The sequence below is a fragment of the Genypterus blacodes genome, unplaced genomic scaffold (assembly GCF_046128005.1).
Source record: "Genypterus blacodes isolate CSIRO-AG114 ecotype Tasmania unplaced genomic scaffold, CSIRO-AGI_Gbla_v1 ptg000133l_1, whole genome shotgun sequence".
Lineage (NCBI taxonomy): Eukaryota > Metazoa > Chordata > Actinopteri > Ophidiiformes > Ophidiidae > Genypterus > Genypterus blacodes.
In genome coordinates, this window is record NW_027466935.1 from 5513966 (window position 1) to 5533040 (window position 19075).

Consider the following 19075-nt stretch of genomic DNA (forward strand, 5'->3'; position numbering starts at 1 on the left):
ACTGATAGACTTCAATCATCCAATCCACCAAACAAGTCAATAGCAACAGCAGAATAAGCTGTTAGGCATCGGCAGAGAAGATTTGGCATATTTTTCATGAGCGCAACCCACATACTCAGCGGTGCTGCTCATCCCACACATGCATGTTCCTTACAAAAGGGGCACCATTTAAAAGGTGACTAAACAGGCTTTCCAATGGTATAGAATGTATTGCCAAGGTGCATTGTTACAACAGAGAAATAATCTATCGAACACAAATTTCCGAACTTTTTGTTCGATGTTTATATGGCGCTGGGATCCATTGGTGAAGGTTTGAGGCAAATACAATTTTTGGTCCTATGAATTTGGGGCATTTTTTGGGGCAAATTTAATTGTTGGTCCAATTTTCCAGTATGACAGTGTAACCATGGACCAAATTGTTTGGTTTTTATAAAGCCCATATCTTGGTCAATTTAAGAACTAGAGCTCTAAAATTTTCAAAGTCAGCATCTGCAGGACACAAGGATCATTTTGTGTAAGTTTGGGGCCAATTTTTATTTTTTGGTCCAATTTTCCCGAACGACAGTGTAACCATGGACCAAATCCTTGGGTTTATTCAAAAGCCCATATCTTGGTCAATTTAAGAGCTAGAGCTCTCAGTTTTTCAAAGTCAGCATCTACAGGACACGAGGATCATTTTCTGCAAGTTTGGGCCAAATTTTTATTTTTTGGTCCAATTTTCCCGAACGACAGTGTAACCATGGACCAAATCGTTTGGTTTTTTCAAAAGCCCATATCTCTGTCAATTTAAGAGCTAGAGCTCTAAATATTCAAAATCAGCATTTGCAGGACACGAGGATCATTTCCTCTAAGTTTGGGCCAAATTAAAATTTTGGTCCAATTTTCCAGAAGCCTATATCTTGGTCAATTGAAAAGCTTAAAGCGCTAAATTTTTCAAAATCAGCATCTGCAGGACACAAGGATAATTTTCTCTAAGTTTGGGGCAAATGTTTTAGACAAATTTTCCCGAACGACAGTGTAACCATGGACCAAATCGTTTGGTTTTTTTTTCAAAAGCTCATATCTCGGTCAATTTAAGAGCTAGAGCTCTAAATTTTTCAAAGTCAGCATCTGCAGGACACGAGGGTTATTTTCTGTACGTTTGGGGCACATTTTTATTTTTTGGTCCAATTTTCCCGAACGACAGTGTAACCATGGACCAAATTCTTGGGTTTTTTCAAAAGCCCATATCTCGGTCAATTTAAGAGCTAGAGCTCTAAAATTTTCAAAGTCAGCATCTGCAGGACACAAGGATCATTTTCTCTAAGTTTGGGGCAAATGTTTTGGACCCTTTTCCCGAACGACAGTGTAACCATGGACCAAATTGTTGTTAATTTTCCAGAAGCCTATATCTTGGTCAATTGAAAAGCTTAAAGCGCTAAATTTAGCAAAATCAGCATCTGCAGGACACAAGGATCTTTTTCTGTAAGTTTGGGGCAAATACAATTTTTAGACAAATTTTCCCGAAAGACAGTGTAACCATGGACCAAATCGTTTGTTTTTTTTTTCAAAAGCTCATATCTCGGTCAATTTAAGAGCTAGAGCTCTAAATTTTTCAAAGTCAGCATCTGCAGGACACGAGGGTTATTTTCTGTAAGTTTGGGGCACATTTTTATTTTTTGGTCCAATTTTCCCGAACGACAGTGTAACCATGGACCAAATTCTTGGGTTTTTTCAAAAGCCCATATCTCGGTCAATTTAAGAGCTAGAGCTCTAAAATTTTCAAAGTCAGCATCTGCAGGACACGAGGATCATTTTCTCTAAGTTTGGGGCAAATTTTTATTTTTTGGTCCAATTTTCCCGAACGACAGTGTAACCATGGACCAAATCGTTTGGTTTTTTCAAAAGCCCTTGTCTCGGTCAATTGAAAAGCTTAAAGCGCAAAATTTTGCAAAATCAGCATCTGCAGGACTCAAGGATCTTTTTCTGTAAGTTTGGGGCAAATAAAAATTTTGGACCAATTTTCCCGAACGACAGTGTAACCATGGACCAAATCCTTGGGTTTTTTCAAAAGCCCATATCTTGGTCAATTTAAGAGCTAGAGCTCTAAAATTTTCAAAATCAGCATCGACAGGACACGAGGACCTTTTTCTGTAAGTTTGGGGCAAATTTTTATTTTTTGGTCCAATTTTCCCGAACGACTGTAACCATGGACCAAATCGTTTGGTTTTTTCAAAAGCTCATATCTCGGTCAATTGAAAAGCTTAAAGCGCAAAATTTCGCAAAATCAGCATCAGCAGGACTCAAGGATCTTTTTCTGTAAGTTTGGGGCAAATAAAATTTTTAGACAAATTTTCCCGAAAGACAGTGTAACCATGGACCAAATCGTTTGGTTTTTTCAAAAGCCCATATCTCTGTCAATTTAAGAGCTAGAGCTCTAAATATTCAAAATCAGCATTTGCAGAACACGAGGATCATTTCCTCTAAGTTTGGGCCAAATTAAAATTTTGGTCCAATTTTCCAGAAGCCTATATCTTGGTCAATTGAAAAGCTTAAAGCGCTAAATTTTTCAAAATCAGCATCTGCAGGACACAAGGATAATTTTCTCTAAGTTTGGGGCAAATGTTTTGGACCATTTTCCCGAACGACAGTGTAACCATAGACCAAATTGTTGTTAATTTTCCAGAAGCCTATATCTTGGTCAATTGAAAAGCTTAAAGCGCTAAATTTAGCAAAATCAGCATCTGCAGGACACAAGGATCTTTTTCTGTAAGTTTGGGGCACATTTTTATTTTTTGGTCCAATTTTCCCGAACGACAGTGTAACCATGGACCAAATTCTTGGGTTTTTTCAAAAGCCCATATCTCGGTCAATTTAAGAGCTAGAGCTCTAAAATTTTCAAAGTCAGCATCTGCAGGACACGAGGATCATTTTCTCTAAGTTTGGGGCAAATTTTTATTTTTTGGTCCAATTCTCCCGAACGACAGTGTAACCATGGACCAAATCGTTTGGTTTTTTCAAAAGCCCATATCTCGGTCAATTGAAAAGCTTAAAGCGCAAAATTTTGCAAAATCAGCATCTGCAGGACTCAAGGATCTTTTTCTGTAAGTTTGGGGCAAATAAAAATTTTGGACCAATTTTCCCGAACGACAGTGTAACCATGGACCAAATCCTTGGTTTTTTTCAAAAGCCCATATCTTGGTCAATTTAAGAGCTAGAGCTCTAAAATTTTCAAAATCAGCATCGACAGGACACGAGGATCGTTTTCTGTAAGTTTGGGGCAAATTTTTATTTTTTGGTCCAATTTTCCCCAACGACTGTAACCATGGACCAAATCGTTTGGTTTTTTCAAAAGCTCATATCTCTGTCAATTTAAGAGCTAGAGCTCTAAAATTTTCAAAATCAGCATCGACAGGACACGAGGATCGTTTTCTGTAAGTTTGGGGCAAATTTTTATTTTTTGGTCCAATTTTCCCGAACGACAGTGTAACCATGGACCAAATCGTTTGGTTTTTTCAAAAGCCCATATCTCTGTCAATTTAAGAGCTAGAGCTCTACATTTTCAAAATCAGCATCTGCAGGACACGAGGATCATTTCCTCTAAGTTTGGGGCAAATTTTTATTTTTTGGTCCAATTGTCCCGAACGACAGTGTAACCATGGACCAAATCCTTGGGTTTTTTCAAAAGCCCATATCTCGGTCAATTTAAGAGCTAGAGCTCTATAATTTTCAAAATCAGCATCGACAGGACACGAGGATCATTTTCTGTAAGTTTGGGCCAAATTAAAATTTTGGTCCAATTTTCCAGAAGCCTATATCTTGGTCAATTGAAAAGCTTAAAGCGCTAAATTTTGCAAAATCAGCATCTGCAGGACACAAGGATCATTTTCTCTAAGTTTGGGGCAAATGTTTTGGACCAATTTTCCCGAACGACAGTGTAACCATGGACCAAATCGTTTGGTTTTTCAAAAGCCCATATCTCGGTCAATTTAAGAGCTAGAGCTCTAAATTTAGCAAAATCAGCATCTGCAGGACTCAAGGATCTTTTTCTGTAAGTTTCGAGCAAATAAAATGTTTGGACCAACTTTCCCGAATGACAGTGTAACCATGGACCAAATTTTTGGGTTTTTTCAAAAGCCCATATCTCGGTCAATTTAAGAGCTAGAGCTCTAAGTTTTTCAAAGTCAGCATCTGTAGGACACTAGGATCTTTTTCTGTAAGTTTGGGGCAAATAAAATTTTTAGACAAATTTTCCCGAACGACAGTGTAACCATGGACCAAATCCTTGGGTTTTTTCAAAAGCCCATATCTCGGTCAATTTAAGAGCTAGAGCTCAAAATTTTTCAAAGTCAGCATCTGCAGGACACGAGGATCATTTTCTGCAAGTTTGGGGCAAATTTTTATTTTTTGGTCCAATTTTCCTGAACGACAGTGTAACCATGGACCAAATCGTTTGGTTTTTTCAAAAGCCCATATCTCTGTCAATTTAAGAGCTAGAGCTCTAAATATTCAAAATCAGCATTTGCAGGACACGAGGATCATTTTCTGTAAGTTTGGGCCGAATTAAAATTTGGTCCAATTTTCCAGAAGCCTATATCTTGGTCAATTGAAAAGCTTAAAGTGCTAAATTTTGCAAAATCAGCATCTGCAGGACACAAGGATCATTTTCTCTAAGTTTGGGGCAAATGTTTTGGACCAATTTTCCCGAACGACAGTGTAACCATGGACCAAATTGTTGTTAATTTTCAAAAGCCCATATCTCGGTCAATTTAAGAGCTAGAGCTCTAAAATTTTCAAAGTCAGCATCTGCAGGACACAAGGGTTATTTTCTGTAAGTTTGGGGCACATTTTTATTTTTTGGTCCAATTTTCCCGAACGACAGTGTAACCATGGACCAAATCGTTTGTTTTTTTCAAAAGCCCTTATCCCGGTCAATTTAAGAGCTAGAGCTGTAAAATTTTCAAGATCAGCATCTGCAGGACACGAGGATGATTTTCTGTAAGTTTGTCGTGTTTAAGGTTTGAAAGGTTTTAAGGTTTAGACTTTACACTTAAGGTTAAAGATTCAGGTGAGGTGTTTAAGTCATTTGCTGACACACAAATGAATACATGCAGTTTGACATTACATGTAAAAATGTATGAGATTTCACATTTCTTCAAATGGATTTCTATTTAACCCTTAACAAAAAGTTCTGCTTAGTTCCCTTTTAAATGGTCCCCCATTTGTAAGGAACATGCATTTGTAGGATGTGCAGCACAGCCGAGTATGTGGGTTGCTTTCATGGTGACCAGCATGAGGTGATGCCAGGCTGTTGTGGCTGTGTATGGTTCCTCCACATGCTACTGAGGCTCCTGACAGTTTGTTAAATGAATACATTGTAAAATTGCCAATGTCTTGTTTCTTCCTTGTCACCAATAGACTTCAATCCACCAAACAAGAGTCAATAGCAACAGCAGAATAAGCTGTTTGGCATTAGCAGAGAAGATTTGGCAAATGTTGCAACCCACATACTCAGCTGTGCTGCTCATCCCACAAATGCATGTTCCTTACAAATGGGGAACTATTTAAAAGGGAACTAAACAGGCTTTCCAACGGTATAAAAATGTATTGCCAAGAAGCATTGTTACAACAGAGAAATAATCTAACAAACAAAGTTTTTGTTCCATGTTCATATGGAACTGGGATCCATTGGTGTTGGGGGCAAATTTAATTTTTGGTCCGATTCCCCAAAATGAGTCTAACCATTGACCAAATTGTTTGTTTTTATAAAAAGCCTATATCTTGCTGAATTTAAGAGCTCCAAAATTTTCAAACCAAGGCAAATTAAAATTTTGGTCAAATTTGGGAGAAATGTCATAGACATGCAGGTTTATTGCATGGAAAGTTCTAGAGAAGAGAAAAGACTGTCACGTTTTGTGGGTCCCATTTTATTTTGAAGTGATTTGCAAATCAGTTAGTTCACAGATACAGAGCTTTTAATTTAGCGTTTCTCCCTCAATGTATAGGGCTAGAAAAAGTTCACAGCAACAGCACACAAACATACAAAATTGTTTACCAAATTCATTTAGTTTTCATGTTCTCTCTTGCTAAATACTTCTGAAGTCTGGCACAATGCCCAACCATAGCAAAAACTGATTTCAAGTCAAATGTATACAATCTTATTTACAGAACAACATTTGATCAAAGTGCATTGAGAGTCCTGATTGGCTCACATCTGTGAGGGTCAATGTAAATATGTACAACGTTTACAATGCTGCAACCATGTGGATCCTTACAGAGCTTCTATATTAATAATAATAATAACCTTTTCAATGACCACAGACTAATATGATGGCTTTGTAAGAATGGGTTGCAGGAGGTAATGTCTGAAAAAACTAAATCAAAAAAAGCCAAACAAAACCAAAGTCAAAACATGATTTTGCACACATATTTACAGATCTGCACCCATTGGGGACACGAGGCAAGACATGAAGGCCAGGAAGAAAATGACCCTTGACCCATTTCTACTAAAAAAGGGCCAAAGGAGCCCAAATCCAGTCTCAAAACCTGTCCAGCAGTGTCGATCTGGTTCCCAAAAATGGGACTTGGTGAGAGAAAATACTGCAAGTTTGCTTTGCTGAAAAAAGATGTGGAAACAGATTCCAGTCTTTAGTCCATTGTCTAGTGTAAAGGTTTTGACAGTAGGCAGGGCAACAATGGTGGGAAGGTGTTTGAGGCGACAACCCCTGCCCAAAAATGAAATGATTCTAATAAACTAAAGATTTGGAATTACTGTGTGAAAATAGTTTGGACACATGATTTGTTGTAACATTCACTTAATAAATAACTGAACACCCTCACCATACATAACATAATGCACTTCAGAAGGCTTGTGGTTGAACTGTAAGGGCTGTTGCCACGACAACCGTTGGCATGGAAGCAAGGAGGCGCCATGCAATGAATTGAGACAATTACGATAAATCATCTTCTGTGCTCACTATCGATATCTGGAGGAGAGAGGGAGAGAGCGAGAGATCAATTTTCAGACAACATAACCGAGTTTCACTCGTTCAGAATTTTTTCAAACCATTTACATTTCCACTTGTGGCAAGACTTTGTTCAATTTGAATTTGGCTTGTAGTAGTAGAAGTAAAGAGTTCTGGATGAGAACACAGCAGGTTCTGGGACCCACAACCACTGGAGGTTATTTGCTGATGCCTCTTTAGCCATGATACCCTGTGATGAGGCCTTGGTTAGTTTACTCACCGCAGGGTAGGTGTGTCCAACGTTGGAGCTGTGCCGGCTGATGTCTATGTTGAGGTCTTCTTCTGTGGTCTTCAGGTAGACGGGGTTGTCAAAGTTCATGCTCTTCTGGTTTTTCTGCTGCCAGTTTCTCCACATAAGGTAACCGCCTGCTGCTGCCATGGCCAACAGCACTGAGGAAGGCAAATATTACAGTGAATGGAAGAAATTAGGCCTAATTCTGTTTGTGTGTGCGCGTATGTCGTACTCACAGACAGGCAGTATGGCCCAGGCAGCAGTAGACCCTCTGGCTGTGGAGTCGACCTGGATCGATGTGCTCACATTGGCTTCTGGAAGACAAAATGAATCACAAATGACAAGTTTGGATGACAGCTGATGCTAAATTCAAGCAAAAAGTATTCAGAATAACTTTAGCACCAGTAATGGATACATTTCTATAAAAACATGAAATTTTGCGAATATGTGTTCTAAAGAATCATAGTTAATAAAAGCAATATTTCATGTCATCTCTTTGTTCAATTACTTTTCTTTTTTTTGTCAATATATCTTCACCGAATGCACTAGATGTAATTCTGCTTTCTAAAGATTTTGATGCCACATGTCCGAAATATGTGGTTAATCTGATTCAGACTGACTCAGTCTCTGTCTTCAGAATTGAGTTGGCGACATGACTGACAAACAGCTTGGCTGAAAGCAGAAAAAGACAAAAGGACAAACCAACAATAGCTTGTGTTTTTACTGCCAGTCATTCTGAGCTGCTGCCAAATACTTCAGTGATGTCATCACCTTAACAAAGGGCACAGACAAGGAGCTAGAAACTCCAACAGGTCCAAAGAGAACATTTTAAGTCACCACCAGCTGTTACAAATGACTTTCTTGGGCTTTGAAAAAAGCTTGGGAGCTTAACATGATGCACCGTCTACTGATGCAAACTGCTCCTTTCTGCTGCCAAGTGGTGCTCTTCAACCAAACTAGGCGAGTTAATTGGTTGGCTGGTTCGTGAAGAGTTGATCTCCAAAACAGCCACGCCAGCAGCTACTGTACTAAAGTAAAGTCCTGTGGCATGGCTGCTTTACTTGAAAACTACATTTCTGAGGGAAACATTACACTGCTGTTGAAGTCAGTAGAGATCCCTATTTTGCATTCCACATGAGAAAGAGCACTGACCAAAGAGTGACACAGCCAAATCTAAAGCAGAAGTCATAATTGCAGCATCACGAGCATTAACTACACACAAACTAATCCATGTGGGAAATACTGAGGGAGTACAGAATTACTTTTCCTCATTGGATTTCTTACTCACCAGGTCTGCAGCGTAAGCCGTCAGCAGCCAGCTCCTGCCCCTCTGGACACACACAGGTGTATTTGGGAGAGTGTTTGTTGATTTGGGGTGCAGGCAGACACATGTAGCTACAACCTCCGTTTACACCTTTCTCTGCACACCAGTTTGTACCTGCACAGACCAAATCACTCTTCAACAAATAGAAATGAGTTTATTTGGTACTGCAATCAATTCTCCACCCTACTGCTCTCAGGCACTTTCAGATAATTTTCGGAGCTGTTAAAGCCAATTACCATTAGTAGTCGCTGTATGTGTGTGTACTGTAAAATCAGAATATTTCTGATTGCCCTTCATTAGCTCACAAGTGTAGCCATAGCACAGTGCCTGTACTGTCAAGAGGAGCCTGCTGGAGTCTGTAGAACGAGCACTTAAACCTTCAACCTGGGGGAAGGGATGGATTTTTCACCTGCCAGCTGTATGAGTTCGTGGTAAACTATGATCTCCTGCGGGTCGTTGAGGTTGCTGGCCAGCGTCATCACATCGGACCCGGTGAACTTGTTTGCGCCGTAAATGGCCTTGTTTTCCCCATCAGTCCAGAACACTCGATCCTGGAGAGGATTTAAAACGTTGTCTTGAGCCTTAATAGTCAAGTTCAGCTATAATGAGATCCATTTTCACACTTCTATAGCCACTTGCCAAAGCAATCAATGGAAAACAAATCAAAACCCTTTTGAAATCAGACCTAATTTTAATTAAAATAAACCATGTAATGTCTATTTGTTGTGCAATGTTCATGCATTAACTAATTAAAGATAACTGCAAACTTGATATCTGGCCAGTAAGTAAGTGGAACGGTTTGAGAGTCACATGTCTGCACATCAGGTCTTTTGCAATAGATTGACATAAGAGACAGTACAGTCATATGGCAACACAACGGTTCTTTAACAGCTCAATATTACATCCTGGGACACTGTAAAGCCCTTTAAGACATCGTATGTGATATTGGGCTACAGAAACGAGAGTTGACTTGACTTACAGAGTGTGTGTATGCAAGCGGGTGAAAGTAACAAGCTCTACCTCAAAAACAGTGAGCGCAAAGGGATGAGCGAGGTATTCTGGAGACTGCAGCACTTTCTTCCTGTTGTCTCCGTTCAGGTCAATGCTGCTCAGTATGTGCAGCTTAGAGTCGACCCAGTACAGTCTGCCTTTGATCAGATCTGGGACCAATACAAAAAGAAGGATGCCACAGGAAAGGGAAACATAGGAAGAAATAGGGAAGGGTCAAAGGTCAGCAGTTAAAAAAATGTAGGGCAAAGAAAGGGACAAAGATAAAGATAACAAAAGAAAATGGCAAAAAGAGAGAATCATATACAAAGACATGAGAAGACGAATAGTGATTAAACAAGGGATTAGATAGAGGAAATGAGATAAGGGAGTTGATGGGAGAAAGGAGAAAAGAAGGGATGAAGGACAAGGGTTACAAAAATAAGGATCAGGAAGGAGGCATGAAGATCAGAGAGAGTAGAGATGATACAGCAATATCAAACATATCATACAGGATGTTTTTAAGTCCAAAGAAGTCTGATGAGTGGTCGTGTCCCAATACCTAGTGAGCTGCCTTCATAAGCAGCATTTTCGGTCATCATATGACCTTGACTCCAAGGCTGTCCCAATTCTTAAACACCTTAAATATGCTGTCAACCTTATAGCCTCATGCAATGCAACACATTGCCCATTAAGTTGTCTGTGAACTGATTGTAGCCTGTGGAATCTTCCCCACTCCTCTTCAAAAGCTGTACAAAGTTGTTGGATATTGGCGAGACATGGTGGGAAGCAGCTTATCCAAGTGGCAGCATGCAGGATGGTTGATGATGTAGTCACCATCTAATTAGCGTGTCCCAATAAGATGTGTAACTATGCAGCATGGGAGCCGACCATGTGGACAGCTCACTGGGTATTGGGACAAAGCCAGTGTCTGTTCTCCTTTATGCATCTTTACTTCAGGCATTAATTAGCGGTGAGGAAGAGAGGGAGTGAGTGAGTTCTTACCCAGTGTAATTCCGTTAGGCCACTGGATGTCCGTTGCCACCAAAACTTGTCTGTCTACTCCATTCATGCCAGATTTCTCAATCTTGGCCGGTTCTCCCCAGTCTGACCAATACAGAAACCTGAAAACATACGGGGAATAGATTCATTCCTTTCCTGTCTGCATTTTCCAGAAAAGCTTCGAACTGTGGAGCGTTTTTTTTATCTGATAGCATCTAAAATCTGACCAGGCTTTGAACGCACCCAGACAGCGGATCCACAGCGATGGAAGCCGGTTCTTTCAGGCCATTTTTAAGCAGAACCTTCTGCTTGGTGCCACTGAAGCTAGCCACAGAGATGGTTTTTGTGCTAAGGTCGGACCAATATAGGTTCTTGTAGATCCAGTCCACTGCAATTCCCACAGGATTCTGGACATTGTCGATCACTTTGTTGTGAGTGCTGATGTCCCCACGCTTGTCCAGCACAGTGCTGTCAGGAATCAAAAGCAGACAAACATTTAGACATTGTATTTTTGTTTTCCCTATATCCATCAAAAATGACAAAACATGTTGAAAGCTAAATGATGTTTTAGTCATAAATCACTGAAGTGTTTGCCATGCTAAAATGTTTTGATGACAGTTTAAAATGTATTTCTGCATATTGAATATCATTTCTATCATTTGTTCTCCTCTATACTTTTCATCTAAATGAATGTGAGCTGTGGCAGTGCGGCGATTGGTCTTGGTACGGTTGGCATCATCTTCACTATATGATTGTGTACCTGTATATGGCCTTCTGGCCGAGGTCGGCCCAGAAGATCATCTGTTGGTCAAAGTCAGCATCCACAGCCACCGTGTTCCTCTGTTGCTCCACGATCTGAGTGTATTCTTTCCTCTCTAATCCCAAACGACGAATATCTCTACGGTTAGTGAAGATCAGGCAGGGTTCCTTTCCTGGAGACCAAACAGGAAAAGACCAATATGACTTCAGGTTGTTTTCAGATTAATCTAATAAGTAAACAATTGGAAACACACATTAAAGAAAGAATAATCTGAACCAAGCTCATCCCTGACAGCCCCATCTCCTTTTTGTAAACATATCTATATTTTTACAGAACTTTTTAAAATGCAAAATGAGACGATGGGATCCTGCAATGTAGAACAGCTTTAACTGACCGTTTGTTAAGAGGCACACTCTTCATCAGGGAGAACATGAATGAATTATTTAACACCAGAGCAAAACACCCTTTGGTGCTTTCCCCGAGTTTCACCACCATTACCCCAGCCTTACCCATCAGCTAGAACCCCATCCTCCCTCTACCCTCCTGCCCAATCCCTAAAAAGCACCCTTTGGGCATTTCCACCTTTTCTTGCCAACCCTCATGTAACATCCTCCCCGTAGCCCTACCTATCAGCCATAATCCCAGCCTCCCCTGACCCCATTCCTACCCTCTGAATTAGCGTTAACATTCGCAAATTCACTCCTAACCAGAGCCGTTTCTAACTTTTCCTTCCCACTTCAAAGCACACTGATATGATTTAGGTTTCAACAAACAGGTAGGAAGGAAAAGATATAAATCACTGCAGTTCATCAAGCATGATGACAGCAGCAGTGACCTACGAGTCAGAATAACTTGGGCCAAGCAGACAGTAATGGTCATTGTCAATGTGACACACACACACACGCCTTTGTCCTGCTCTGTCCTGATGTTGGAGTCAAGATGTCGGCACCGTTATCTCCGATTGAACAGACAATCGGCACCTCTCTGACCAACTCACCAACAGCCTTGCAGACTCCTGTGGTTGGATCCATCTGGTAGCTGTTGTGACACTCACACTTGTAGCCTCCCTTCAGGTTGATGCAGATCTGACTGCAGATGCCAGGATTCAGACACTCATTAATATCTGAGATCAGAAACAGAGACAAAATGTGATCAGTTGTCTTGTCTCTTTTTTATGAAGTAACCGATTACAATTGTGACAGCCCTTATAGAAAATAAAAGGAACTGACCTCCGCAGGTTTTGTGGTCAATGAGCTGCAGTCCTGGCGTACAGTCACACTCGAAGCTGATCACCATGTCTCTGCAGATGTGAGAGCAGCCACCGTTGTTAAGAAGGCACTCGTTCACGTCTGAAACAAAATGGAGGAAACCGTCGTCACACTGGGGGCTCCCAATGTTGAGCATGATGGAGTGGGTCGATACGCAGGTTGATTTCGTCTCCATCCGCAAAATTCAGCGACAGGAGTTGCATAGTGCAGATGCTCCATGTTCAGGCAAAAAACAAACATACTGCAGCATTGTTTGCATATGGTACGACCTCACTGGAAATATGCACTCGTGATTTTAGCCAGATTCAGAATCTTCAGCAACCGGAATGATGTTAAAGTCCATCATTATGTTTACTTTGTATTAGCCTTAATAACCAGTAGGGGAATTTTGATGCGTGACAGGCGCAGTCACATTTTTAGTACTCACTGCACTCCTTGATGGGCTCATCACTCCAGTCCGGACAGTCTCTCGCCTTGTTGCACACTTTAGTCATCTCGATACACTCCCCACTGCGACACTTAAACTTGTCCGGTCCATTGCACTGAGTCACTGTGGGGACATAAGAGGATGTTAAAACACGCCATCAACATTTTCTTGGGTGCCGTTGCTAGTTTCCTAGTTTACCTCCTGCTAAATCAACCTATGAATATGACATCACCTTTAATGGTTCTTCCTGACACTCACAATTTTTGCAGTTGACTTCATCTGATCCATCGGAACAGTCTCTGAGGCCGTTGCACTGTCTGCTACCGGAGATACAGTTTCCGTCTTCACACTTGAACTGATCTTGTCCACAACTGCGCACAGCTGTGGAGTACGTGCATGCAGGGACAGATAGAGACATGCGTGACAGAGTTGCAATCACATCAAAGAAGATACAAGTTGGACTCAATTCCCAAATTCCCCGGTGCAGTGGTAGGCGCAAGTATTTGTTCTATGATTGGCTCATTTGTTTGTTTACAGCAATGATAGCCATTTTATTGCGTGTTCTTTAACTCATCCGTGACCTGTTTTGTAGTGTAATGTAAATAAAGCCGTGAGTGTACATACGACAGTTGGCTTCATCACTGCCATCCTTGCAGTCTGGGTCTCCGTCACACCTCCACTTTTTGTGAATACACTCTCCTGACCGACACTGCATCTCACTGGACGAACACTTTGCCGGGGGTGTGGGATGGCGGCCGCAGCGAGACGGCGACTCATCGGATTGGTCCTGCACATGAGGGAGATGCAGTTTGTTTTCTTTGGTGCAATGATGACCACACAGCAAGTTATCAACCACGACAGAAAACACAAAACCCACTAAAAACTGTGCTTTTCTTAAATGTGTTCAGTCAGCGAGTTTCCTGTTCTCATAAGGTTTCATTAACAGCAAGAATACAAAAGCAGAATTGCTCAGAATAAATGAATTTTAACGATTCCGGCTAATTGTAAGTGTTTAATCTCATCAGCATCCAACTAAAACAATTTGTAGGAACACTACACGTCTCATTCAATTACCTTTTTGTACAATGTGATTCTTTTAATTCATCCAGGAAGATGTTTCCATGAGAGTGGTATATAACTTAACTGGAGACCGACACTTCCCTTTGCCTTTTTTTTTTTAAAAACGGACAAAGTCCTTCACGCACGATTAACCGATAAAAATCCGTCAAATTGTTACCTGGCAGTCAACGTCGTCGTCGCAGACCCAGCTGGCCGGGATGCATGAAGAGTTCCCGCACTGGAATTCACTTGGCCCACAGGAGGAGGGAGCACATTCCACCTCGTCTGAGCCGTCACCGCAGTCATCCTCCCCGTTACACACAAAGTTACGAGAGATGCAGCGGCTGCTTGCACAAGTGAACTCATTTGGCGCACAGGTGATGTTGCCTTAAAAGATAAGACAGTTACACGACAACCAAATCTACGAGTATGGCTCCTTGGACATAAGCCTAGTCCAAGAGATAAAAGTGTATCAACTTTGTAGTCAGGAGGGAAGAATCACATATGAACACTGAAACAGTTACTGTCTGCCCTCATGTTGGATGATGCAGCAATTGTTTAAATTTCAAACATGTCTCTTGTTCTCATGAGGGAAGGGGGAATCAATCAGATTTTCTGATTCCATCTCAGCCAGACATTTACAGACGGCTGCTTTAACATATTAATGATCAAAATCAGCTGCTGCAAAGCAGACCATGGGCCTTTGCACTAAAGCGGAGCTCCAGTTGATTATGCACTGTGTTAATATTTGCCTCCCATTCATTCCATCTTGTGTGTGTGTGTGTTTAATATGCATTTCCACCTACCACAGTTCACCTCGTCCTCTCCGTTATCGCAGTCCTTCTCTCCGTCACATTTCCAGAAAACAGGGATACACTGTGAGGAGCCAGCGCCGCAGCTGAACTCATTCAATCGACACGTCCTCATGTCTGAATGAACAAACACGACACACTCACTTGATATCTTCATGTTTCCATTACGCTTGCCAAAGTGTTACACAATTTTTTCACCGTTTTCTCTGCACCCAGTAAAATGTCACCCTCCCTTCAGCAGAGATAACAGAAATGCAATTTATAAAAAAAAATGTAATGTGGCTTTAAAGAAACCCAGTTTACTCAATTGGACTAATTAATCCAACAACACATTTGGTATGCATTTTACATGTTCAATATTACATCAGCCAACATCACGGTCGCAGACTCGTACTCACGGCAGATTTCAACACTCTCGTCAGACCCGTCCTCACAGTCCGGCTCCCCATCACAGTGCCACCGCTTTGGGACACACTGACCATTTCGACATACAAAGTCCACCTCTGCACACGTCTTTTTAACTGAGGAGAGAGGAGAGAGAGAAAATGATCGCAAGATTCTTTATATACAAGGACTAAGATGTTCAAATTGTTTATTTTCAGTCGACAGCAATGAAAACTTCAAATACCTCAACTCAAATTTACAATTTAGATGTGAACCAAATACAAACCTAATCCTCACATCTCACAATCTAGGACACCAAAATGTTTTATCAAATAGAATTAGTGACTTGAACAAGTAATTTTTCAGATGATAAACTCCTCAAATGTTGGTTGGTAGTGGTTCCATACTTGTCTAATGACTTCAATGTCGCACTGACAAAAGGCAAATCATCCTTTCAACAGGTGTTAACCCATTTGTTTCTTTGCCTTAGAACTATAAAGTAGTAAAATATGAGAAAAGCTTGGTAATGCTGATGACAACTAGGATGGAAGGAAGTCATCAGATGTCTCCCAAGTAATGCTCGCCCTTGTGCAAATTACAAGAAAGGGAAAGACGCGAACTGAAGACAGTAAGACAAAGCAGCGGATTGCGAGTGTAGAAGAAAAGAAAGTGAAAGTGTGGAGGATTTTCAACACTGTATGGCACATTGTTTCCATCCTTCTTAGTAGCAGTAAGTCTATAGTGTGACTGTGCTACATTTTCTGGCTAGCCAGACAATATGCACTTGTTGTGTTTGACTGTTGTCTAAAGCCAAGTAACTCATATCAGGAAACAAATCTGCCACATGCCAACGTGTTCAAATGGATTGCACAGTTAAAACCTGCAATTGTCCGTCATTACAGCATAGATCTTTTCCTGTATATTTAGCCATAATTTGGGTCCTCAGCAGCTTTGAGTTGCAGCTGAAGAACCGCAGTACTGACTGAGTTTATACTGCGAGAGAGCAGTGTGTGCAGTGTGTGTGTGTCTCAATAAAACAGAACAGTCTGATGTGTGTGTATTTTAGTGTCTTACCACAGGAGTTCTCGTCACTGCCATCAGTGCAGTCCTCATCTCCATCACACTGCCAGACAGATGGGATGCAGCGACCATTTCCACACTGAAACTGGTTCGTTTCACATTCCGTCTTTGTACCTACAGAGAGAGAGCGAGACACCCAGAGTGTGTGAGGCAAATTAAACCTTACGCTTCCAAATGGTGCATCACCTCCTCAGCCATCAATATTTGCCCTGGCACTTTGTTTTGACAGTAAATCTCATCCCATCAGCCTGACCTACTGCTGACGTAGATTTAACTTTGACAGAGCTGAGAAAGAAAGAAAACCTGGGGCGCCAAGTAACTTCTTAGTCCCGTGTCAATCCAAAACAAATCATGGTGCGAAGCTGAGAGGTATTCAGGAATGAATGAATTGAAGGCAAAGCACTACAGCATGAGTTTGTAACCACATTCAACAGCCATGTCGGAGCCAATGAACGCTGCTGTCTGAAAATAGCACACAAAACGCTGTCAAGCACTGGAGGTCGCGCTAAATTAATTTGCTGCAGACGCTGTGCCCTCCTCCTGTCCAACACTCCGCCTACTTACAACATGACAAACCCACCACAACCACTCTTACAGATCTTTGGATTTGGGTGTAATCCTCCATGACAGTATCCATTGAAGGGAAATACATCCATTTTAATTAGGCTAGTTGCCTAATTATGCACGCGCTCTCAATTTGTGGTGCGTTCGAGTTCGTCAGGGGGTTGAAATGGAGGACTGTGTGCAGACAACCATTCACCTGGCCTCATTATTAGCCCCATATTGGTTTCACCTGTGGTTGATAATTGCCGACTGTCACTCCCATCTCTCCTTCAAGCAGGTGCTGGTTCCCTAAACTGCCTGTGGTGCCGGTTATTAACGCTTTAGTCAGTTTAACCGTTCTGTATACCTCCCTTTTTCATTCCCCTTTACTCGAGGGATAAATAATAGCCACCCCACTGGAGATAGATTGAGGAGAGGGAGCATATACCGACAGTTAATGAGAAATAAAAGCAACCTTGTGGGTAATTTAACTGATTGTTGCTCGTTTATGTTCAAGTAGTGAGATTAATTACCCACAGGGCTAATTGGCCGTGAATGAAGGGCTACAACAACAGGCCTCCCCATCCCCTTTTGACCCGATTCCTTCCCATTTTAAGGCAGAAAAAACAACAACTCAGTTACGAATTTCAGACACCGATTACCCCTGAAAGTATGAAACACAAGCAAAGCAAACACAATAATACTGTAGCCTGAAAAGAATAATTTCACGGTTTTATGTGAGAGATAAGGGAGCCCAAGGTGTAGCGCACCAACACGGCCATTCCTCTCAAGGAGCAGGCAGACAGGTGTACATACAGCTCGGTAACCTTAGCTAACATTGTCACACACGACAAACACACCCACACTGACACACATATGACCCGTGACTTACCGAGAACGTTAGTGCAGTGCTGGAGACATATTAGCAGCGGGAGGACAAAGATTCTCGTTGTCGACGACGTGACCATCTCGGGTGGTGTACCGTGCGGTTGCCGGTTGCTAGCTGAGCGCTTGCCGGACTGCCTTTCACGCTGCTTCCCGCTGGATGTCGGCCTGCTGCTGCTCAGTGCTCAGTCTTCGCTTCAACCGGGTCACGCGCCTCCTGCATGCACGACCTAAGAAAACACGGTGGAACAATCCGGAGGCCGCGCGCGCTGATTAAATGCCGCTGTGGTGCGCGCCGTCGGGACTCCCGTTCTGTCCTCTCGAGCGAGAATCCATTTCTGAATATTCACGGTAACGAGCCCCGTGACCGGTGAGATAGGGAGGGAGGGAGGGAGGGAGAGAGAGAGGGAGAAAGAAAGGGAGACAGCGCGCGAGAGCGAGAGAGAGAGAGAGAGGGAGAAAGAAAGGGAGAGAGAGAGAGAGAGCCTTACTGAGGTCCTACTCCTTACAATATTTGAAATCTTTATGCAATCTCACCAAGGTTGTGTGTGTTTGTGCGGGCACCAAGGTTTATGTGTGTATTGCCCTATTTCTTATGCGCCTGTGTCAAGTGTGCCCAGACATTTATGTTAAATGCACTTTAAATAAAGCTTGATTTGATTTGTCTTCAGCGTCATTACTGTATCTTGTTGAATGAAAATCAGCAGCAGCAATGCATGACAATACAGGCAAGAAGTGTAAATTTGCTTTCCACCAAGAATCTGTAGCGGATATTAAGCGAATTTTGCAAGTATATACTGTAAATGTTCTTGCTACACCATATTTAGACTGACTCTTAGTTCAACAGTATCATTATGTACCATTCCAGAGTCTCAATGACAGCAATAATAAATTTACAATTTTTAGAATTTGTCCTCCAAGTAGTGACCTTGTGGGGGACAAAATGTTCACTCTTCCTCCTTGGACTTAACATGAAAGTAAATGAAGTAAACTATACAACGATTAACTGAATGAATGGAGAAAGTAAACAAAATGATTTCTTCTCTTCTGTCGCAATCAACACTGGCTACACATCACCAGTTCTGCGTTACTCAGATGTGAATAAACCGACAGTTTATGCAGGTGCTGTGGGACTGCCTCATGGTGGGTCCCAAAGCCAGACCAGTAGAGAACCACTGATCTAGATAATATTTGGTCCTTCAAGAAGTAAGAAACAATGTATTTCTTCTCAGACAGATAAGAGCTGGGAAAGTTTCTGCTCGTCCCATCATGGAAAAAGATATGGCTGAATGTATTTTAACGTCCAGT

At 41.6% G+C, this 19075-nt stretch overlaps 1 protein-coding gene across 1 annotated transcript; it reads right to left on the reverse strand.

Annotated features, from left to right (window-relative positions):
* Positions 1-6297: 6297 nt before the first annotated feature.
* Positions 6298-18095, reverse strand: vldlr (very low density lipoprotein receptor). Its single transcript, XM_076164194.1, has 19 exons — positions 17775-18095; positions 16334-16453; positions 15274-15396; positions 14870-14992; positions 14242-14450; positions 13629-13791; positions 13263-13385; positions 13005-13127; positions 12539-12658; positions 12307-12432; positions 11310-11481; positions 10793-11017; positions 10553-10671; positions 9581-9720; positions 8970-9111; positions 8525-8674; positions 7473-7550; positions 7225-7394; positions 6298-6965 (listed from the first exon to the last, which is right to left on the reverse strand). Exons 1-19 carry the CDS (start codon positions 17848-17850, stop codon positions 6930-6932), a joined length of 2538 nt encoding a protein of 845 aa, XP_076020309.1. The 5' UTR covers positions 17851-18095; the 3' UTR covers positions 6298-6929.
* Between the last annotated feature and the right edge of the window lie 980 nt (positions 18096-19075).

Coding starts and splice junctions, on each gene's coding strand:
- vldlr (XM_076164194.1), bottom strand. CDS start 17,850: ATGGTCACGTCGTCGACAACGAGAATCTTTGTCCTCCCGCTGCTAATA. Junction 15,397..16,333: donor CAGTGACGAGAACTCCTGTG/GTAAGACACTAA, acceptor CTCTCTCCTCAG/TTAAAAAGACGTGTGCAGAG. Junction 9,112..9,580: donor TTGCGCTCACTGTTTTTGAG/GTAGAGCTTGTT, acceptor AATCCTCTCCAG/GATCGAGTGTTCTGGACTGA.